The 23,959-nt window shown below is 33.3% G+C and overlaps 5 protein-coding genes and 2 non-coding genes across 7 annotated transcripts; 6 read left to right on the top strand and 1 right to left on the bottom strand.

Moving 5' to 3' along the window:
- The first annotated feature begins 370 nt into the window (after positions 1–370).
- LOC105789232 (protein INAPERTURATE POLLEN1) lies at positions 371–1,573 on the top strand. The gene has a single exon (XM_012616517.2). It carries the CDS (start codon positions 525–527, stop codon positions 1,335–1,337), a length of 813 nt encoding a protein of 270 aa, XP_012471971.1. The 5' UTR covers positions 371–524; the 3' UTR covers positions 1,338–1,573.
- A 2,022-nt stretch (positions 1,574–3,595) lies between these two features.
- LOC105789233 (probable xyloglucan galactosyltransferase GT19) lies at positions 3,596–5,270 on the top strand. Its single transcript, XM_012616518.2, has one exon. It carries the CDS (start codon positions 3,819–3,821, stop codon positions 5,166–5,168), a length of 1,350 nt encoding a protein of 449 aa, XP_012471972.1. The 5' UTR covers positions 3,596–3,818; the 3' UTR covers positions 5,169–5,270.
- A 2,489-nt stretch (positions 5,271–7,759) lies between these two features.
- Positions 7,760–10,089, top strand: LOC105789234 (heat shock 70 kDa protein). The gene has a single exon (XM_012616519.2). It carries the CDS (start codon positions 7,965–7,967, stop codon positions 9,909–9,911), a length of 1,947 nt encoding a protein of 648 aa, XP_012471973.1. The 5' UTR covers positions 7,760–7,964; the 3' UTR covers positions 9,912–10,089.
- Positions 10,090–14,422: 4,333 nt separating this feature from the next.
- On the top strand, positions 14,423–15,859 carry LOC105789236 (protein RGF1 INDUCIBLE TRANSCRIPTION FACTOR 1). The gene is made up of 5 exons (XM_012616521.2): positions 14,423–14,696; positions 14,793–14,969; positions 15,052–15,126; positions 15,209–15,349; positions 15,439–15,859. Exons 1-5 carry the CDS (start codon positions 14,694–14,696, stop codon positions 15,706–15,708), a joined length of 666 nt encoding a protein of 221 aa, XP_012471975.1. The 5' UTR covers positions 14,423–14,693; the 3' UTR covers positions 15,709–15,859.
- Positions 15,860–17,398: 1,539 nt separating this feature from the next.
- TRNAG-GCC (transfer RNA glycine (anticodon GCC)) lies at positions 17,399–17,469 on the top strand. Its single transcript has one exon. It is a non-coding gene; the product is annotated as a tRNA-Gly (tRNA).
- Positions 17,470–18,678: 1,209 nt separating this feature from the next.
- Positions 18,679–21,147, bottom strand: LOC105789235 (flavin-containing monooxygenase FMO GS-OX-like 4). Its single transcript, XM_012616520.2, has 7 exons — positions 20,511–21,147; positions 20,160–20,230; positions 19,844–19,996; positions 19,694–19,776; positions 19,473–19,608; positions 19,225–19,398; positions 18,679–19,135 (listed from the first exon to the last, which is right to left on the bottom strand). The coding sequence occupies exons 1-7, from the start codon at positions 21,115–21,117 to the stop codon at positions 18,941–18,943; spliced, it is 1,419 nt and encodes a 472-aa protein (XP_012471974.2). The 5' UTR covers positions 21,118–21,147; the 3' UTR covers positions 18,679–18,940.
- Positions 21,148–23,762: 2,615 nt separating this feature from the next.
- On the top strand, positions 23,763–23,846 carry TRNAL-CAA (transfer RNA leucine (anticodon CAA)). The gene has a single exon. It is a non-coding gene; the product is annotated as a tRNA-Leu (tRNA).
- Positions 23,847–23,959: the final 113 nt, after the last annotated feature.

The raw sequence follows: 23,959 nt of genomic DNA on the forward strand, positions 1-23,959 counted from the left end.
AGCTAAGCTTGAGCTTAAAAATAGATGATCGATCAAGCTCAAGTAGAATATCAAGTCTTGAATTTTGAGTTATCAAACTCAACTTGACTTGATTATACCCTTAATCAAAATCCAGAATGATATGAAGTATCTTAAAATGACTTGAACTCGAAATAATTAAAACACAAAATGATACGAATCCATAAATTCGAATAATTAAATTTTCAAAGAAACTTTAAACCCGAAACAACACCAATTTAACTTCACAGTTTGAACCCAATTTCCAATTCATCAATGGGCTATTATTCCAGTAAACCCTAAGATTAAGAACAAAATGAAGGCCCATACTTTTGATAGGCTATATATTACCTTCCCATTTTCCCCTCTAAAACCACCCTTTTGTCGTGCTCTGTTCCTTTCTTTCTTCGTACTACAAAATCCAAGAAAGAAAGAAACAGCCACCAAGAAAACCACTCTCTCACCACCGTGAGTCTCCTCCACCGTCGTCACCTTCCGTAGTCACCACCACCATCATCTTTCAAACAATGCCGGGACCCTTTTCTTTCTTGTCCCGCAAGAAACCCACCTCACTCCCTTTCAAAGACTATTACGAAAACTGGTTCAACACCCTCAAAAACACCCTCCTCCCTCTCCTCCACCAATCCCTCTCATCTCCTTCTCCTTCCCTCCTCCCTTTCCGCCGTGACCTCCTCCTTCAACACTTCCTCTTTTACTACGACTCCCTCGACCAAGCCGCCGCCGTCGACGTTTCTCAAATTCTTTTCCCTTCTTGGCGTAACTCACTCGAAACCCCATTCCTTTTCCTCGGTGACCTCCATCCTTATCTCTTCACCAACCTCCTCCGTTCATTCATCGACGCCGCAAACAACAACAAAACCCAAAACCCAGAATCACTCGATAAACCATATCAAGTTTTAACAGCTTGGATTAACCCACCAGAGAAACTAATCCTACGGATCGAACAAATCGAATGTGGGTTAAGACTAATGGTTCCCCCATTGATTTCAAGAGTAAGGAAAGTCCAAGCAGCTTTTATTCGGAAAGTTGCAGAGAAATGGGATTCAAACGAAGGGTTCAAAAAGAAAGGGACAAGAGAAGCTGTAAAGGCAGAAATGGAGGAAATGTTGGATGTGTTAATGGGGGCTAATAGATTAAGAAGGAGTGTGATAATTGAGATTGTGAATGCAGCCAATGTTTATCAAGGTGCGTTGTTTCTTGAAGGGTTAGCCCAATTTCTTGTTGGGTTTAAAGATACGGCATTGGTTGGTGAATTTCGAAGATGTAAGATGATGATGATGATGGATATCAATGGAGGAGGAACTCACTGGGGATTTTGAGAATTTGGTTTTCATAATATATATTATTCTGGGGAACCTGGAAATTTTGAGGTTAGTACTTAGTACACCACCATTTTTCAAGGTTTTATTTGCTTCAATGGCTGTCTTTACTTGAATCAATTTCACATAGTTTTAGGGTGTAGTATCCGATTCAATCATTTTTAGATACTGTTTGTAAATTTCGAAGGATTAAAGAAGGTTTATATTAGCTTCCATTAAGTTTACAATTTCGACAACGATTACAGCAGACTGTATTTTTATAGTTATAATGATAATTTTAGTCCTTATTGTTTTTTTGTCAATTTAATTTTTTAGTTAAATTTGATTCTCAATCTTTTAAAAAGAGTTTATTTATTATTTTTTAACGGTAATATTAAAATTGTAAACATGACAATTCGCATGTATTTTTTAGATATTTTTATAAAATTTAAATTATTTGATTACATGACATATAAAATAAATAGTATCATATCGAATAAAGTACAAGTAGAATGCCGCATAAATTGTCATGACAACATGTTTAAAAAAATTATGTTTTAGTCAATAATATTCCTGTTTGAATAGTTAATTTAAACTCTTTTAAAAAGTTAATGGCTAAATTTAGCTCAAAAGGAAATAATGGTTAAATTGACAAAAGATATAAATATTGAGGATTAATGTGTCATTATGCCTTCTTTATATTTTTCATGTATGTTTAACTGTCTATGTTCGAGGTTTATAATTGTTTCTCCTATTGATGTTATCTTTAAAGTTTAAACTTGCATTTTCTTTTGAGAGTAACTGCAACCAATACATATTGATAGTCTATTGACTATATTGAAATATGGGATTTAATATTTATAATTATAAGCTTGTTTTACAATCAATTTCAATCATCGTTTTAATCATTTATCAATTTAAACCTTGTGATAAAACTAGATTATAATAAACTCGGATTCAAAAACAAAATTATGTAAAATATATTTATGAAAAATTGATATAAAATATAAAAGAAGTTTTGGTTGAAATAATAAAATAGAGTGATGTTATAAAGTGATGATATTTTAATCATTATCTAAACGAGTTAATGCTCAAGGCGAAACTAGGGGGGCTGGCAGAAGCCCCGGCCCACCTTAAAATGAAAAAAAAATTATTTAAGCTTTTTAAAATTTTAAATTAGTAAATATAAAATTGTACTTTGACCCCTCTAAAAATATAAAAATTTGATTTAATCATTTAAAAATTATAAAGATATAAACTATGAAAATGGTGAAATTGCATTTTTGTTATCGTAAAAATTACAATTTAATTTTGGTCCCCCTAACAAAATTTGCTAGTTTTGTTCCTGTTGATGCCGAAGCACCAACTCAATTAAGGGCTTAATAAATAGATAATTATTTAAAGTTTTGAATGAGTTAATTATATAAAATTTTTAAAAAATAAATACCAAAATTCCAACCCAATACATCATAATCTCTATTATTTTAAATTTAGCATTTCAACTAAATTCACAATTTTAACTTTTATAATTTTTTATGAAGGAGTGATTGAATTTTAATTTAAAAGATTAAAATTACAATTAAACCTTAATATTAAAGGGCTTTTGTCAAAAGATTTCTGGGCTTCATAATTTAGCCCAAATTGGAATCTGATTTAACAGATTAAGATCCTGTCATTGATTCCTTTAGGATCCAAGATCTTTAAAGGTTAAAAAAATCTAATAAAGAAAAAAAAAGCAAAAAATGATAAAAGTGTCGTAGAGGTACTTGTACTAGAAGTTAGACGACATTTTACCCCTCTACTAGAAAATAACCAAATTAGGCTCTATATCTTAAATCAAAAAGTAAATTAGTGATTCTATTAAAAATTTTATCCCCATTAAAAGCTGGTCCTTATACATCACATAAGCTACACGTGATATGCCATAAGCTGGTCCTTATACATCACATAAGCTACACGTGATATGCCATGTGTCATTGTTTGATTGTTCTGTCAATTATGTCAGTTTTTAAGTTTTAACAGTAGAAATGTATAAAATTTTTAATAAAAAATGTTTGTTCTTTGATCTAATATACAATGTTAATTTGCTATTTTTTGAATAGAGAAGGTAAAATGCAATCTAACACTTAGTATAAGGGCCTCTATGGTATTTTTACCAAAAAAAATCGACGCGTATTGCTTGGAGAGAGTGAAAAGCCGATGCAGGCATTTGTTCTTTCCACCGACAATGGTGGGTCAAAAGAAAGAAACCCTCCAAACCCTGTTTCTACTTACACTTGTAGTTCATATCCCCCCAAAAAGTTGATAAATTAATTAAACGTTAAAAAAAAAACAACCACTTTCTTCTACTTACTAACTGTTCTTTAATCCTTCATTTTTCTTCTTTTTCCAGATTTGGATTTGAAGCTCTCTTCTTTCCCACTAAAAAAAACTGAAATTTTTTACATAAAAATATGTTCTTTAGACTTTAAAGTTTCAATCTTTTCTCCATCTTGTTCTTCAATGGCTTACTTAACCCATTTCATCCTTTTATTACTCATAAATTTAGCTTCTTCCCAACAAATCTCAAACACTGAATCATCATCATCAACAACAACCAACCCAACAACAACAGAAGATTGTAACAACCGTTGGATCTACATCAGAAACCTCCCATCAAGGTTCAATCTTGATCTTCTTACAAACTGTTCTGAATACCCAATTTTTGATGATTTTTGTCCTTACTTAGCTAATCATGGTTTAGGACAAAAAACCCATACCAAATCTCGTAGTTGGTATAGAACTGACCCTTTATTACTTGAACTTATCTTCCATAGACGAATCCTTGAATATCCTTGTCTTACAAATGATCCTAATGTTGCTAATGCCGTGTTTCTTCCTTATTATGGTGCTATTGATTCATTGAAGTATTTATATGGTCCTGATGTGAATTCTAGTTTCCAACATGGGATCGGATTGTTTGATTTCTTACAATCAGATGAACCTGGAATTTGGAACAGACATATGGGACATGATCATTTCTTGGTTATGTCTAGACCAGCTTGGGATTTTTGTCAACCATTGGATAATGATCCACCTATCTGGGGTACTTCATTTCTTGAATTGCCTGAATTTTATAATGTTACTGTTTTAGTACCTGAAGGAAGAGCTTGGCCATGGCAAGAACATGCTGTGCCTTATCCGACCTCATTTCATCCTCCGAATTTAGCTTGTTTCGAGGCGTGGATACAACGAGTTAGACGGTCAAGACGGGTTTCTTTGATGTTGTTTGCTGGCGGTGGTGGGATTGGTGCTAGCCCGAATATCAGGCGGAGTATAAGGACCGAATGTGAAAATGCCAACACTAGTATGACCAAAGACAACACTGGTTACTCACAGATATGTCATATAGTGGATTGTTCTAATGGGATATGTGAACATGATCCTATTAGGTATATGAGACCTATGTTACAAGCAACCTTTTGTTTACAACCACCAGGGGATACACCAACTAGGAGGTCGACTTTTGATGCTGTCACTGCCGGGTGTATCCCGGTTTTCTTCGAGGAAATGTCGGCGAGATCACAGTACCGGTGGCATTTACCGGAGGAGAAATACCCGGAATTCTCTGTGTTTATACCTAAAGAAGAAGTGGTTTTCAAAGGGTTGAAGATTTTAGATGTGTTAATGGGGATTCCAAGGAGTGAAGTAAGGAAGATGAGAGAATCTGTTATTGAATTAATCCCTAGAGTTATGTATAGGAGGCATGGTAGTTCACTTGGATTGAGGACTAAAAAAGATGCATTTGATACTGCCATTGATGGAGCATTGCAAACTATCAAAGACAAGCTTAATGACTTGTCAGAACAGTAACAATCCTTAGTTTAATGTCTATTTCATGTCTGTATTCATACCACTGGTGATTTTTTTTCTTACATTAATTATGGTTATAAAAGGTTTCAGTTTTTGTGAGCATGGTGAACTTGTTGGTACAAAGTATATGATTTTTCTTCATTTTTAGAAGGTTAATTTAGCTGCAAGGCATCTGTTCCATCCCCATCTAGTAACAGCAGAAGCCTAAGTTAGACCTGCACCGAAACTTGGGGTCACGATCGTATGGCTGGGCTTCACCTTTCCGCTTCGAACAGCATTGTCCAATGCCGAAGGGAATGGATGTGGTGCTCGGATTACTATATTTAGAAATGGAAGTCATACTATCTCTGGGTATCTGAAAGAAATACCTGATGGATGCAGTGAGACCAGCCTTTTTCAAGGTGGACTCGATTGATTGTGGCACGCATGGCGTCGCAAAACGAAAAGCTTCATGACCATTCATATGTATATAGAGATAAGAAGACTTTCTTGAAGCAAATTCCAATTCCGAACTATTAGAACCCGATAGATCACTGGTTTGAGCGGGAGCACTGAGATGTCTGCAGCGACATAAAATCCGCAGATAAAGCAATACAGCGTCACAAATTCTACATACCTGCCGCCGTTGCCATCGCCATGCACAAGTCGAAGCTTTAATAAACTGTTGTCCTCGGTATTGCAGGCCTGCAGAATCATTTGTATCATGAATAAATATCATGCAAGATTATATCAGTGAATATGGTTGCACTAAGACATCATCCCTTTTGTAAACGGGCATTATGAACTCAGAAGAACAACGCATATGCATGTATATATCGAATCAAATCAAAATGATATGTATAAAAGATTTTTAGGAGTATTCAATGTTTCAGTGTGTATTGTGAGCTATTAATGAAGGAGGTAACAATAAAAGAAAAAACAAAGTGGAGAAGGAAATAAGGTAAGGATAAGAACATCAACCTGATAATAAGGAGTTGTGATGGACACTACCACGAGAAGTCTGTTTAAATCGCTACAAATGAGTATAAGATAAGCCTATCAAACTTCAAAATTTTAAAATATTTTAATCACATCCTTAAACTATCAATCGTATATCAATCAAGTTCTTTAATTATTAAAGCTATTAATTTAAGACAATTTAAAATGATTTTTTAAATAAGTAAAATGTTACCGTATAACTTTTAAAAGTAAAACTAAAAACTAAAATAAAACCGAAAAAAGAGTGAGCGAGCAATAAAGCTTTTACAATATTCATTTTAAACTATGCCATATAAGATTTGATGTCTCATTTAATAGTTAAATTAATGATTTTAGTAATGGAAGGACCTTATTAATAACATCGATAGTTTGAGGATGCAATTAGAATATTTTAAAATTTAAAATAAATTTAAATAAGTATTATAATTTTAGGATATATGGTGCAATTAACTCTATAATATATAAAAATTAAGTGGACAATTTTTTTAACTGATGGGTAATTTTGTCCCTACATAAGTTAGGGATTTTGTCTTTGCCCATTAATACGGTGAAATTTAATATTTATATTCTTGAATTTTAAAATTTCGATAGTAATTAAATTTTGTTATTAATCTTGTATTATGTAGTAGTTGTGGATTTAGGTTAATTCTTTTAAATTTTATATGTGTTATTAGTACCATATTAGGTTAATTTTTTTAATTTTATAACTTCACCCAGTAGCATTAAATTCTTTAACTAAAATAAAGTGACTTTTTTTTTCGATTATTATGTGAAAAAGCAAGTGACAAGACATTACATATGTGATACTATGTTTGTCACATGAAATTTTGAAAATAGTAAAATTTAACGACTACAATTAAGTCAAAACTGAAATTTTAAAATATTAAAACGTAAAAGAACTAAAAAACCAAATTTAAGTACATGAACTAAATCTACGATTTATGCATAGTACAAGGAGTAACTTTGAATTTAGCCTATAATTTAACTAAAATATCTTTTAAGATACTTTTATTCATCAAGTGATAATCATAAGGATTATTTTTCATGAATTTGCTAAATCTGCTTTAAGTCTTCTTTATGATTTTTTTTCACCTTAAATTGTTTTATTTATAAAATTATTATTTTAATAAATAAATGTCATGTTAAAAATAAGAAAAATTTATAAATATATATTTTTTATAATTTGTATGTATCTTTTATAAAATATCATGTATTTTTATCGAAAATGAACTTCTAAAATAAATTTTATTTTAAAGTTTTTTATTTTATTTTAAAGTTTGACAAAATGTTTATTGCAAATTCGTGATGTCTAAAGGTGTTTTATGAAAAAAAACTAAATTGTCGAAGAGAATGGAAAATAAAGCGTTTGATTGGTGCGGACAATGTGAACATAAAAAAACTAAATAGTATTAATTTTAACAGCCCAATGACCTAAATGAAAAGTTTTGAATAATTTAATGACCAAATTATAACTTTTTTTTTAGTTAAGTGACTAAAATAAAATTTAACTATAATGGTGTAATTTTCCTAAATTTGAACTAAACAAGTGTCTTGGTGGGTTCTTCTAATTCCAGAATTCTCCAGGTTGCTCATCACCATGACCTGGCCTGCCCCCTTTCGTTTCTTCTTCAAATCTCTTTTACTTTCTACATTTCTCTGCCAATTTCTTGCTTATTCCCATTTTTTAATGTATAAATACCACCCTCATTCCCATTAGCTCTTCAACCAGAAAAATTCGGCAAACCAAAGTTGATTAAAAAAACTCTCAAATCCTTTCAGTTTAGTTTCTTCTTGTAACCTACTCTTTGTTTATCGATAATGGCTGCCAAAGCTGAAGGAAAGGCGATTGGGATTGATCTCGGGACCACTTACAGTTGTGTTGGGGTGTGGCAGAACGATCGGGTGGAGATAATAGCCAACGATCAAGGCAACCGTACCACTCCTTCTTACGTAGCCTTTACTGACACCGAGCGGCTCATTGGAGATGCGGCCAAGAACCAAGTCGCCATGAACCCTTCAAACACTGTTTTCGACGCTAAACGTCTGATTGGTCGTCGGTTCACTGACCCTTCGGTGCAAAGCGATATGAAGCATTGGCCATTTAAGGTCATTGCTGGTCCTGGTGATAAGCCAATGATTGTGGTAACTTACAAAGGTGAAGAGAAACAGTTTGCTGCAGAAGAGATTTCTTCAATGGTGTTGATTAAGATGAAGGAGGTTGCGGAGGCTTACTTGGGTCAAAGTGTGAAAAATGCTGTTATTACAGTCCCTGCTTATTTCAATGATTCCCAAAGACAAGCTACAAAGGATGCTGGTGCTATTTCTGGACTCAATGTTTTGAGGATTATCAATGAACCAACTGCTGCTGCTATTGCATATGGGTTGGACAAGAAAGCTTCCCGGTCTGGTGAAAAAAACGTTTTGATCTTTGATCTCGGTGGGGGTACTTTTGATGTCTCATTGTTGACGATTGAAGAAGGGATCTTTGAAGTTAAAGCCACCGCCGGTGATACTCATCTCGGCGGCGAGGATTTCGATAACAGGTTGGTGAATCATTTCGTACAAGAGTTCAAGAGGAAGCACAAGAAGGATATTAGTAGTAATGCAAGGGCGTTGAGACGGCTGAGGACTGCTTGTGAGAGGGCGAAGAGGACATTGTCATCTACTGCTCAAACCACCATTGAGATTGATTCGTTATTTGAAGGTATTGATTTCTATTCCACCATTACAAGGGCTAGGTTTGAAGAATTGAACATGGATTTGTTTAGGAAATGTATGGAACCTGTTGAGAAATGTCTTCGAGATTCCAAGCTGGATAAGAGTCAAGTTAACGAGGTTGTTCTTGTCGGTGGGTCGACAAGGATTCCCAAAGTTCAGCAGCTCTTGCAAGATTTCTTCAATGGCAAGGAACTTTGTAAGAGCATAAATCCTGACGAGGCAGTCGCTTATGGTGCTGCTGTACAAGCGGCTATTTTGAGTGGTGAAGGGGATGATAAGGTTCAAGATTTGCTTCTTCTTGATGTTACACCTCTTAGTCTTGGTATTGAAACCGCCGGCGGTGTGATGACTGTGTTGATTCCGAGAAACACAACGATTCCGACAAAAAAAGAACAGATATTCTCTACTTATTCTGATAATCAACCAGGGGTTTTGATTCAAGTGTATGAAGGTGAAAGGGCAAGAACCAAAGACAATAACTTGCTTGGTAAGTTTGAGCTCACGGGTATCCCACCGGCACCGAGAGGTGTCCCGCAGATCAATGTATGTTTTGACATCGATGCAAATGGGATCTTGAATGTGTCTGCAGAAGACAAGACAGCAGGAGTGAAGAACAAGATCACAATCACTAATGATAAAGGAAGATTGAGTAAAGAAGAGATTGAAAGAATGGTACAAGAGGCAGAGAGATATAAAGCAGAGGATGAACAAGTGAAGAAGAAGGTGGAAGCTAAGAATGCACTTGAGAACTATGCTTATAATATGAGGAACACCATTAAAGATGATAAGGTTGGTGGTAAACTTGATCCATCAGACAAAGGGAAGATGGAGAAAGCCATTGATGAGACCATTGAATGGCTTGATAGGAACCAATTGGCTGAGGTCGATGAATTGGAAGACAAATTGAAGGAACTTGAAGGATTATGCAATCCCATCATTGCCAAGATGTACCAAGGTGGTGGTGGTGGTGGTGATGTGCCCATGGGTGGTGCTGAGGCTGGGTCTGGTGGCTCTGCTGCAGGACCCAAGATTGAGGAAGTGGATTAATTCTACTCCTCACCTTGTCATGCATATGAAAATGAAATTTGATGGTGTTTACCTCTGTTTTCCATTGTATGCATGAATGCATCTATGTATCTATCTATCTAGGGAGCTTTGAGATAGAAATAAATCAAAACATTGTAGATGTATATGCTTTTGCAGCCAATATAATAAAAATTACCACTTTGGGTAAATCTTTAAGGTTACTAGCATTTAAGGCCTTTGTTTTGTCTTGGTGGAAATTTTGGCCTCTAATTCACTTGCTAACACAATGCAGCTTTAAAAATTAAAACTAATAAAGGTTAGGATTAATTCTTAAAATGGTGATGTAAACAAACTACATAGTGTGTTAAGTAATTTTATATTTCAGTAATCTTATTATTAGAGATAAATCTACATTACATAAATTAAACGTTCCTAAATAATAATATAAACAATCAATTTTGATAGTTTTCTTTATTTTTTTGTAAAAAACTCATTTATACATAAAAATATGGTCATAAACAAATCAAGAATTAAGCAATCACATTTTCACTATCGCATATTTCAATGACAATATAGATATTAGAGATGTTCCCACTGCCAGTACGATAAGGATTTACATAGAGACTCATCGCACCGAAATTCTATTTAATCTTGATGGCTGAGAGTGTCATACGTGTTGAGTCTCTTCTTGCTCCTACTTTCGACGAAGAGGCCTAATTCAAGAAATAAAGTCTCATTTTCTTCTTAATAAAATTTTAGGTTTTACTTGTCCCCTTTCCTCGTTATGTGTAACTAAATTTGTAGCCTTGTTGGCCTTTATATGTATGGTTGTATGAGACTTTTATCCTCATTTGCTTGTGTCGAAACAAGCAATTGCTATTTGCTTAGAATAAAATGTCCGAATGGAAATGCTTGACTACTATGGCCACTTTGGTTGTCGTTACTAGAAACAAGTGAAACAAAGTAAATAAATAACATCAAAAATTGTTTATGCAGTTTGGTTTCCCTACGTCCGTGGAGCTTAGTTCGGTGAGCAATTTCACTATTTTAATTCACAATATAATAAGTGAATTAAGTCTTCTCACTCTCCAAGTATAAGGACCTTACTTTCGTACTTAAAAACTAGAATACTTACCTCCGAATTTCCCATTGAGAATTTAGATTGTAAACATAGTTTGTTTACTCTTCAAATGCACTATCAACAATATGTTCTTCTATGAACAATAAAATGCTCTTTATGCTCTCGTATAAAACCTACACAAATCTCTCAATATATAAATTCAAGTTAACTGAAATATCTTTTTTTAGTTAGTGAATTTTGTTTTAATTTCAAAATGTCACAACGACCAATTTAACTAGAAAAATTTAACGACGTAAATAGTTAAACCTAAATTAAAAATTTAAAATTAGAAAAGTAAAGGCTCAATTTCCAAAAGTACAAGGACTATAAACATATTTTAATCATATAAATATTAAAAAAGTTTATTTATAAAGAATATTTTATAAAATAAAAATCATCAGATTTCTTCCACCAGCTGAAAGTGAAGCCTAAATAAACATGATTTAATAGCAGTTAATAGAACAAAATTAGTACTAAAAGCATAATTGAAACTGAAAAAAGGGTTGTGTAATGTCATGTCATCTCTACGACAGGAATGATTTGAATTTTACATAAATAGGTTTTGACTTTTGTCATTTACAAAATATGTTATTAAAATTTCCTTAATACTTTCCTTTTATAAAACACATTATTTTAAAAGTCGGGTTAATAGTTAAACTGATTAAATCTTATTTTATTGATTTGATGGTTGATTCCGTTTAAATTAAATAAATTATTAAGAAATTATAAAGTTAATTCAATCATTTCCAAGCAACTTATTCAAAATTGATTCTTTTCTTTTGAACTAATATACCGATTAATTTCTCTAGCCGATCAACCGGTGCAATCCAATTCCAACAATTATGATTAAAAATGTTTATTTAAAAATCTCAGTCCAATCTTTAATATTCTTAATAATTTCTTACAAACTTTGATATCAATACGCATATACGATAATACCAGTTTCACAAAACAAATTATTATGATTTCAGTAAGTATAATCGATAGAAATATTAATAATATCAATAATTAAATTATAATTTTAAAATGAAAAGCGAAAATTTTAATTTTAACAATTTTTAAATTTATGTATTAAATCTCAATTTCTGCATTTCTGCTTGCATAGAGAGCAACGAAATATTGTTAGCAAAAATTCATTTAAACTCTCAAATTGAGAACAGATATTTGAATCGGTTGAGTAAAAAATTAATTAATATATGGTTTCAGATAATTAAATCAATTAATCTATAAATTAATAAAATGAATAATTAGTTGGATTTTTATTTTTAAATATAATTTTTAGATAAAATGACAACCACATCAATTTAATCATTGTTGTAGTTTTGAAAACGTTGTTCCCATGAAGAGGGACAAGGTAAGTAAACGCCGTGAGAAATGCCAGGCAACCAAACACAATAAGGAACTTTAATGATTGAGGGGAATTGCTTTTATAGATTTTTATTTTTAAATTTTCAGTAAATAATTTAAGTTTTCAAAAAAAAAAAGAATATATATTACATTTTATTAAAGGGTTTAATTTTGAATTTTATCTTAAAACTATAAAAATTAAAAATTTAACATCTACACTTTTAAACTTTCAATCGAATAACATTGTTAAACATTTTCATTAAATTGTTGACTTAAAAGGTTCGGCAACTTATATATAAGAAATGAATAAAATCAACAATTCAATCATTTACGTACAACAATATTTATCGATAAGTGAACTAATATATAATTATTAAAATATTAGTCATTTTCAATGAGAATGACAAACTATCACATAAATCGAATGGATGAAAGGTGAGTAGGAGAGAAATGTTCAAAGAAAATTATGGAGAAGAAAAGAAAAAACAAAAGGAAATCCGTGAATTAAGTTATGATGTTATTTTCAAAGAAATAAATGAACCCTTCTTCATTAGGGAGCCAATTGGTCAAACATTACCCCAGTTTGGTCCGGTTTTCAGCGACCGCAAATAACTGCAGTTCTGTATTTCCGTCTCTTCTCTATTCTCGTCTTTTTTGTATCTAGGTCCGAATTTTATTATAGGTTTATATCATACACCGATTTTATTAGAGACGAAGTTAAAAAATTATTTTAAAGAGATTAGAAATGAATCATAAATTATTAGGGGTTAAAATACAATTACTAATATGTAATTTTATAAAATTTCAGGAATAAAATGAAAAATGCAAGGCCACTTCCTAGTGTTAATATTATACTTTAATCCAAACCATTAAAAAAATTGTTAATGTGAAATTTCTCAAAACCTAGAAAGTTTGCAGTGGAAGAACTTAAGGCCTTGATGCTTTCTTTTATTTCTAAAATGTAGATTCTTGATTTGAATGGAACGGTGGTTAAAATTCTTGCCGGACACTTATTTAATACAATTTAAACCGTGTTACCCAATTTCCTACCCTTAATATTGTATAAAAAATATATATATTAGTATTCGAAAGTGAGTAAAGTCGACAATGATTGATTCACATTAAAAGTATGTGATCAATTGCAAATGTATCAAAAAACAATTAGTGCACAGTGTGAAGAAATGAGTTTAGATGTGCTCATCTCCGAGGTTATATAGTAAGTAGTTTAATGTCTTTTAAATAAATCTCGGGTTCAAATCTTGTACATGAAGAAGACAATATTGAAAAGCTTTATATCCTATTTCAAATCCGACCTAGTTCAACTCGATGCGTGTGAGTTAATTATAAATATAACAAAAAAACAGTTAGTGCTAAGTATGAAGAAATGGGCTTAGACCCACTCATCTTTAGAGGTCAAATAACAAGTAGTTTGATGCCTTTTATGGTCTCAGATTCAAATAAATGTGTGCGAGTTAATTATAAATGTACTAAAAAAATTAGTGCATAGTATTAAGAAATGGGCTTAGATGTACTCATCTTATGGGGTCGAATGGCAAGTAGTTTGATGCCTTATAAGTAAGGTTTCGAGTTCAAATCGATGCGTATGTGAATCAATTATAAATGTACTCAAAAAAGATACTGCACAGTACGAAGAAATGGGCTTAGACCTACTCCTATCTAGGGTCAAATGGTAAGTAGTTCGATGCCTTTTAAGTAAGGTATTAATTTTTTTTTATAATTGGGTCCAAAATATGAAGTTAGCAAAGATTGAATCCAAACTCTTATGCCTCAAAACATAATACTTTTATCACTAAATTAAAAAGTTGTTAGCAAATTCATATCTTTTACGTGAAGTAAACATCATCGAAGAACTTTACATTAGGTTTAAGTCCGACCCAATTCAACTTAGATTTAACTGGATCCAACATGACTATAGGGGGAGATTGAAATTTTGATAGGTTTTTAGTCTAAAACTACAAAAAGATTTGCAATAGATATTAAATATATATATATAACAACTAACTACTAGTGTACCCCCTTTCCATCTCTGCTTTAAATGAGGACCCTATGGCCCCATCTTCCCCATTTGGCAACAACACTGCCATTCAGTGGCTGCCTGCTCCGACTGTTGCTGGCAGTGTCAAGGAGGCGCCGTTTCCCCCTTTTCTTCATAAATCTCTCTCTTTTTCTTCATTTTTACCCCCTCCCTCTCTCTCTCTCTTTCAATGCCATTTTCATTCATCATCAATGACCATTTTCATTTTTTTTAAAAAAGACCCCTTTATTCTTTATAACGTTGCTGACACTCTCACCTGCTTCTTCACACACACAACAGCATGGTGAAATTCCCTTATACCTTAAATTTCTGGAATTTTTTTATGTCATGGAATCTTTGGGTTTTGTTTAATTTTTGTAGAGTTGGTTTCGTTTTACAGGTTGGTCCAAGATCAGTTCCTCATTGGCTTGGAATTCTGCTTGGTGAAAAATTCTTTGATCCTTGTTTACTTCATGAATCTGCTAAGAAAAATGAAAAGAACATTTTTTGCTTGACTTGTTGTATTACTATATGTCCTCATTGCTTGCCTCTTCATCGTCCTCATCGTCGTTTACAGGTTCATTAATCTATATATGTACCATAAATTCCCCATTTTTTGCACATCAAATGCTTGATTTTTTTTTTTACCCTTTTTACAGATAAGAAGATATGTTTATCAAGATGTTATAAGGTTGAGTGATGCTCAAAAGTTTATCAATTGTTCCCTTGTTCAAGTAAGTAACTTCGGTTGAATTAACAGTAAAAAAGAACCCTTTTTTTTAGGCTTAATTTTATGAACATTTTTCAACTCTACAGCCTTACACAACAAACAGTGCCAAAGTAGTGTTTTTGAATGAAAGGCCAATGTCAAGACCATTTAGAGGCTCTGGTAATTTCTGTATAAAATGTGACCGTAGCTTACAAGACCCATTTCTGTATTGTTCCATCTCTTGTAAGGTTAGTTCATTCGTTCATCATTTCTTCTAAGCCAATCACTAGTAAAACATGTTCATGTCACTTAATTTCCTTGTCTCACATGCATGCAGATCAATCATATAGAGAGTTCCAAGCCTGGTGGGAAAAAACTTGAACCCCCAAGCAATGAATTGCTTCCATTTTTATACAAAACCAGGACTGATTTCAGCTTCTTAGATCTCCAAGAGGATCCTCAAATGGCTTATGACTTTGGCAATGGTGGTGGTGGTGATGGCAATGCAATGAACTGCAAGGCCAACAAAAGAAGCTCCATTTTAATGCCACAAGCTGAAAGTAATAGCCGCAGGAAAGGTGTGCCTCACAGATCACCTTTGAATTGAATGTTATAAACAAATATATATATTTATGTTGTCGTGTGTGCTTTTAGGAAGATAATGATAATGACCTATGGGGGATGTTTTGGCTCTCCCCCAATTTTGTAGGGTTTAGTATTATTAAAATTTAGACAATCACCTATAATTTTATTATAATTTGATTATTTCGTCCTTATTTATGTAGATTCCAACGATTAGAGTGAATAAAAAAGTTTTGGACATAATAATTATGTCGAACTTGTATGGCATTTCACATCTAAAGATGACTTGAAGTCAATTTAGATACCATGGCTCTTTTTTTTCATGGTTTGTGCTTTCATGAAATTCAACCATCCAAAGGGATGCTTGCTTTAATTAATCCATAGTGATCAATGGCCAAATAGTAAATGGAAGGCTAAGCAAAGTTTTGAGGTTTGTCACTCCATTAGCAAAGAGGGGTATTTTCTTTTTAATTTTAAGATTCTGGGTTTTGTAATGAATAAGCTAACAATGGTACTATCATCTGCCTTTTTGAAATGTTGACCATGGCACATGGTGGCATTTGAATTTTAGGTGACATCCATGTTCTCATCTAAATTTAAAATTTTTTTCATAGGGTGCCTGTAAGGCAAATTAAAGGGGGAAATAGCAAAATGCCAAATAAGAGTAAAGACATTAAAAATGAGGTTTGGTTGGAAGATAAGTTCATGCACTTGAGAGTAACATCATGGAAATTGCAAAGCCAGCATAAACTAAGCTATAAAATTTTCCATTTTGGGCTTTTTGTTACCTTATATTTTCCGATGCATGAACACATGACTAAACTGGAAACAATTTGGAAGGTTTTAGTTGTTTGTTTGCAAATTGCCACTTGAATTTTTTGTTAGGTTAATATATCATTTAGTACTCAAGTTTGACAAAAGTTATACATTTTACTACTCAAAGACAGGCAAAGTTAATTTTTGAAAGTACGTTATATATTTTTATAAGGACTAAAAATATAATTTCACCAGTATAGTACCTTACATCTTTATAGTTTTTAAGATTAAATCAAAATGTTACCTTTTTTGACGGGTCAAACTGTAATTTTATCAGATATAACAATGTTAACTTTTTATTGCTTAATTCGAGTCTTAGGGTTGATTTCATGAAAGTTAATTGCTAATATTATTAGTTAATTATAGATTTTCATCAAATCAATCTTAAAAAGTTAACCTGGTTATTTTCAAGTGCCAAATACAAATACCACGTTAGATGAAAAGAACACAAATGCCATATTTAAAAAAAATGTCAAACTCAAGTACTCAATAATAGATTCCCCGACCCCGCCTTGGTCAATATTTTTAATGTGTTGAACTACATTGCAAATGAGAAGGACGATACTGATGAAAGAAAACAAAAAGGAAAAGGAAAGAAGGGACAATACCACCATAGGAAATGGTAATGGACAATGATATTTTTGTGCACATGGTTAAAGATGTGAAAAACTGAGACAAAGTAGAACAAAAGAAAGACAATGACATTTCATCTATTTACATTATTTATCTTACTTGGGAAGGCTTAGATTTAATTAATATATCAATTTAATTTCAGCTCAGTTGACATTGTTGTTATTGTAACATGAGTTCGAACTTGTTTAAGCATGTGATTTCCTCCGATTTCAAGGTTTTAAAGAAACTAACTAAATAAATAGTATACATGTACTGCTAACAAAGAGGCACCAGTGGTCTAGTGGTAGAATAGTACCCTGCCACGGTACAGACCCGGGTTCGATTCCCGGCTGGTGCAAGCCAATTCTTTTTCCATCTCCTGTAGTGATAAAACCTGAGTGGGTAAACCCCAACAAGTGAAAGACAAGGGAGCTATGGCTGATGGGACAACATGCTGTATAGAGGTCCAACGCCATTGTCATCAAACATTCATCAAGCTGTTGGCTTCAAGGGAAATTGTGTGAACCTTATACCTGAATGTACTAGTCTTGCCTTTCAAATGAATACCCCGAAGTGACCTTCTCACCTGAGATCGCTTACCACCACCGTCCCCGCTGTTCCCTATGTGCCTACATGTCACCAATGCCAGCCCATTTTATTAGGGGGGAGAAAAAAACCCACACTTTCTCTTTAGTTTTTGATCCTCCCTTAATCATATGTAACATGTAAAGATAACCAAAAAAAGAGCTCCATTGTGAATTCCCCAGGTTTGACTCTTACAAACTGGCGCTCCTAACTTCCTATTGGGGACAAAAATACTTTTGGCTGTTCATTCATAGTCATTGAATGATCTGAAAGTTCATGCAATTCCTATTGGTGAAGTTTATTTCCATCTGTTTCGCACATTAAGTGCAAAGTCTGGGTCCTTGAAGTTCTTTTTGTTTTCGTTGCTGCAATATCTGTGTTTGGTGCTCAAATGTTGAATCTGTTGGTGCAATAGCACTAAATAAGGTGTTTGCCAGCAAATTTACGGCATTATCGCAAAGTGGGTGACATCTTAACCGAGCCACAAGCCATTGGCTACAAGCTTAAAGGACTATCTGTTGAAGAGGTTGGTTGTGCAGCACCAGTAGAAGAAAGAAAGTACTAACTAATATCAATTTGGTTGTTAGTGGTTGCTGGTAATCAAGGTTTGCTAGTAGCATTTATTTTTTATAAATTCGGCTTACCAGAGCTTTACTTGTTTTATCTAGGATAACAATTCCTACATTGAGTCCTAAACTTTTTTCTGGTCCAAGTTAATCCATCCATTTGATAATTGTTCTAACATTGGGGCTTTAAATTTTTTGTCCAAATTAGTCCTTTAAATTGACAATTATTCTCATATTGGGCCTGACCTTAACAATTATTCCCACATTAAGACCTGAACTTTAGGGTTAACTTGGACAAAAAAAATTCAAACCCCAATGTGCAAACAATTGACAAATTCAAGTACTTAGATAAAAAAATTCAAACCCAATGTAGTCAAAACTTAACTTGAAACAAAAAAAAAAATTCAAAGCACTAATACAAGAATAGTTGCAATTGATGTATAGATGATAGTGGAAGATCTATATTCAATAAAATTCATATAGTTGATTCTCCTTCAATTCTCTTCGTTTAATAACTCTTGTGATAGATTTATGTATATCGAGACTTTCATCACACAAGCACCAGTGGTCTAGTGGTAGAATAGTACCCTGCCACGGTACAGACCCGGGTTGTATACAACAGGGTGACTGACATTCTTCACCATTGTAAATTGATTTTTATTTTTCAATTTTTTGTCTCTAAAGGTTTGATGCTGAAGGGTACTTCATGAAATCCTCATAAGCTTCTGAAACCAGGTGGTGATCATCCCATTCATCACGGTACATCTCTGGTCGAAGACTCCGATTCACCGAAGCCATAGAATACATTGCTTCTCTCCATTTTTCAACACCTTGGCAACCACATTGTGTAGCAAGCCAATTATTGTACTCAAACTGCAAAAAACATATATATGAAAAAAAAACAGAAATAGCACGACAGATTCACAGTATGGAATAAGCTCAATAACGAGATAAAACGGTACCTGAGATTGACCAATGCAATGAGTATACCGTTTTGGTATGCTAGAGACTTCGAGTGTCGAGTAAAATGCTAGAATATCTTCCATCATTTCCTTTTGTGATGGAAGTGTAATACGACCGGACAAAATACTGGCTATCCATTTGCTTTGAAACTCAAATAAGGGGAAAGGAACAATCTGGTGAAAATGTGATTATGAGAATGATTAAGTACAATGGAAATTCTTAGATGATAAAAGGAATAGAAACACACCTTCCATGGTATCCCAATAAATGAAAGGTATGGGGCTAAGGCTGGGGGAAAGACGTGCTTGTATAGTGGTCCAAGACAATTATCGTCCACAGTCACAATGCCTTTTGTGTCAAGGAAAGGGAAGTGATACTTGTACCTTTTGGAAGAAGCAACAAAAAGTTAGAATGCCTTTCCTACACTATTTCAGTGTCCTGGACCGAAAAAAAAGAAATGAAGATTACCCAGTGCAGTGCATAATGAGATCAGCAAGCACTGTTTTCCCATTTCGGAAAACCACCGCACCATCTTCATGTGCATGATCTATCTGCATCATTGCCAAATATTAACATTTCAAATCCAATCATCATCCCATTAAACATATATATACGTACCATGGAATGAAACCACAAATTATTGTAACCAGGCTGTTTCGTATATGTTTCATCCGCCACTGATCTAGATGCAACATGTACTTCTTTGGCAAACGGAGCTATGTCCCTACATATGTCAACTGCACTTGCGGAACTCCCTATTACAATTACAACCTGTCAAAGCCAAAGATCAGAGTTTGTCAAGAGAAACAGAGGGCTAGAACCGGTCCCGGTCCCTCGATAGAGACTAGCAAATCCTAGGAAATCGGAAATCCCTCACTGCAATGCAGTATAGTTACAATTTAAGATAAAGAAAAGTAAAAAATCCGATACCTACTTGATCTCTAAAAGGCTCCGGAATGCGGTAATTATGGCTATGCATTTGCTTTCCTGGCCATAAATTAATGCCTGGAAGAAAACAAAGAAGCATATAAACAATATAAACAACTCATTTTTCATAAATGTGAATCAAGAATCCATTTTCTTGTCAAATTATCATATGATGAAATGAATGGTAAACCGAAACCGACATAATGATCCTCTAGCTACACTTCAAATGAATCTAAATTTCATCTGTTCGCCTAAGTATCTTAATCACAACAAAAACACATACATTCACTATCAAATTCCCATCAACTCATTGACGTATTCTACTTTAAAAAGGGGTCAAAAAAGATTCCTTCTTTACCTGGAATATCAGCAATACGAGGCTCAGTGTAATGTCCATTACAGACAACAACAGCATCATAGATCTCATCATCAAATTCAGCGTTACTTTTACTAATAATCTCATTATTATCGTTAAAACTGGACTTTTTGGACCTTACTTTCCATTTCCCATCCCCCAAAATTCCAACTTTAATCACATCAGTCTCGAATCTCACCATTTCTTCAACCCCAAATTCTCTTGCAAAATCCTTCAAATACAACAAGACTTCCCTATGACCAGGGTACCTCCTCGGATCCCTATTCTCGCCGGGTCGGGTCACGAAGGGGAAATCGATGTACCCCATGACTTCTCTCGGGAGGTTGGTTCGAAGAGAGCTATAGAGGCTAGAATGAATGATGGGTCGGTCTGGGTCTAGTCCCAAAGGGTCGGGTTCGACTTGAGGGGTGTAGACCCAAGTGCCGCCGACTTCGTGGCCGCGTTCGAATACGACCACCGAGTGACCCTCTCGTCGGAGCTCTCTCGCCGCCACGAGACCGGCGGCACCAGCTCCAATTACCGCCACGTGGCGGGATTTGACTGATAGACTGGTTGGTGGCATTGCCAGGTTTATAGCTGAGATATTCATTTTAGCACACCGAGAGAAATAATTTATAGCCATTTGTTTATATTTTATTTTCCTTTTCCCACTTTGAAACTCATTTGGTTTAAGTTTTTTAACTCATAAGAGAAATTAGAACAATAATCACATACATATATATAATTAATTTCTAATATTAAATATTTTATTTTTTTAATTTCATCAAAATAAAGTCAAAAAAATTATAATTGTTTAGTGAATTAAAAGAGAAGAGCAAAGTCCTACCAACAATGTAACTAACCGTAATAAGAATGAGAGGTGTTAAGCTTTTTATCATCCTGGCGTTGAGCTATTTTGCCACAGGACCTCTCCTACAATATTGTCACCGCAGTAGAGTTTAACCACCAAGTTCGGGATGGATTGGTGTCATTCCTCAACGCCTAGGACACCTGAATATTGAACCATAAACGAAGAAAAGCGTACGAGAAAAGGAAAAATATATTGGCTAGTGATTATGAGCCCCAATTCTTGACTAGAGGAGATACCAAAGGCCTCTGCCCTTCCATCCCATTGATAGATAGAGAGGGATGGCAGAGCTTTTGGTTTTTTCATGTTGTCAAAGAGTTGAATAATGGATTTTCCGTGTTGTCAATGAGTTGAAGAATGAGAATAGATGGCGAGTGCCTGATCGAATTGATCGGGTCATGTAGGAATAAGGTTCAAGTCTACTGGTCTGTTAGGATGCCTCAGCTGCATACATCGTGACTTAAACCCAAACCACACTTAAAGCGATGAACACTCTAAATCAAGCTAAAAGATTAAAAAAGAAGAAGATATTTTTGACATTAAATATTAACATATGTTCGATTGATTTGCCTCGTATTATTTAATTGATCGTCATTAACAAAGTAAGGCTTGCCAAAGTATCTTTCTCTCGCACTATATAGAGTGAATTTATTCTAAGCCAACTTAAGCTCAACAACAATAAGATACTTGTCCTCGAATTTGGAGAGAGCCCAAGCCAATTCCTAATCTCAAGATTCCACGGTTTTATTGATATTGCAAAGTTGTAATACCAATTCCCAAAATTTCCTAGGAAAATCACATTCCAACAAGATATGCTTTCTAGTTTCAATGATTCTAGAACATAAATATCAACAAGTATGAACATTAATTTCAATAGAGGTTAATTGATCTCGAGTAAGATGCCTATTGAGTATTTTCATCCAAGCAATAATCTAGTCATTAAAATGGTAAGTATTTTCTGTCAAAATGTGTCAATTTGAAATTTTGATTAGGTTGTCCTCACTCTTTTTAGAATCATTCTAGTTGGAACGAAAATCAATCAGGATATTAATCTAGAATAAGAGGTTGGATTGGTTGACTTGTGAATCAGTTAAACTGACGGTTGAATCATTTTTTAAAAATGTTTTTAAAATTTATTCAAATGAACTGAAATATTGATTGGATCATAAACCAGTGGTTTGAACCATCAGTCCGATCTTAGAAACTTTGGATGTCCTCATACGATGTTAATCACAAATTTAACCTTTGCCAACTTTACTTTTATTTTTTCAAATTGGCATGAACCGTTTTATTTTTAGTTAACTAGACAAATTTCAATAGATATGTTTTATAGTTAACGTGACATTATCTTATCTTATAGAATACCGTATAAAATAATTTAAAAATAAAATACTCACTTACATCCTCATGTTTTATGAACCTATCATAAACGTTTTTAAAAATATTTACCAAATTTTAAATAAAAAGACAAGTATATGATTACGATTATTTATCTATGAATATTAATATAAAAAATGAAATGTTTAACACATATTTATATTAAAATATAGTGTAATTTATGATTTTATTTAATAATATTCTTAAATAATAAAGGTTGAAATTCATCTTTTTATTTAAAATCATTTAACAAAAAAAGAGAATTAGTGTATTTTCATTAGGTTAATTGAACATTTTTCAAACCACTAGATTTCTACATCATGTGAATATGCACATTTTCTTTTTTATCATTTAATAAAATATTTTTATTTAATGTTAGTAAATTAGTATTAAAGGTAATCGTAATATATTTAATTGTTGAGGATAGATCTGACTCGTTCAAAGAAAAGTTTGCAAAGTGTCGTTCCTCGATCAATGAATTTGATATTGAGCTCGAAGTGTTTATGCTCAGTTTTATTATTAGATTTTGTCTCATGAATTTTTTGAGAGAAAATATTGACGTTTCTTTGGTGGGTAAATACGCTTCCACCTTCTGAACCCCTCGAGACTCGCAACGGAATCAAGAAACAAAACCCATTTAATTGAACTTGTTGAAGAGTTTATCAACCGTATTAAACTTATATTTAATTGAACTCATGCACATAATAAAAGAAAAAACTCGGTTTTCATGTTTGACTTTACTTTTGATTATTTATTTTTGAGCTTAGATTCGAATAAAGATTTTTAATACTAACTATTTTTTTATTTAAAAAATTAGTTAAGCTCATAAATTATTCAAATTAAATATTATAATATTATATTTAAATTTTTATATCTGCAAATACAAATGTCCTATTCACACTCTATAATCAAACCTCTGACATTTTCAAGAAAAATAGTTAAATAATTGGCTCCGATTAAGAGATAACATAGCTAGGTATCAAAAGAACTATAACAACGTTACATCAATTGTCAGGATGGCCGAGTGGTCTAAGGCGCCAGACTCAAGTTCTGGTCTTCGAAAGAGGGCGTGGGTTCAAATCCCACTTCTGACAATTTTTAATTAACTTATTACATTGGGCTAAAATTCCATGTTTTTCGTGGCCCACTTTTAGATAAATAATTTATGAACACAACGGCCAGCCCAAAAATCCGTATGGCCCCCTTT

Source organism: Gossypium raimondii, chromosome 2, assembly GCF_025698545.1.
Source record: "Gossypium raimondii isolate GPD5lz chromosome 2, ASM2569854v1, whole genome shotgun sequence".
Taxonomy (NCBI): Eukaryota; Viridiplantae; Streptophyta; class Magnoliopsida; order Malvales; family Malvaceae; genus Gossypium; species Gossypium raimondii.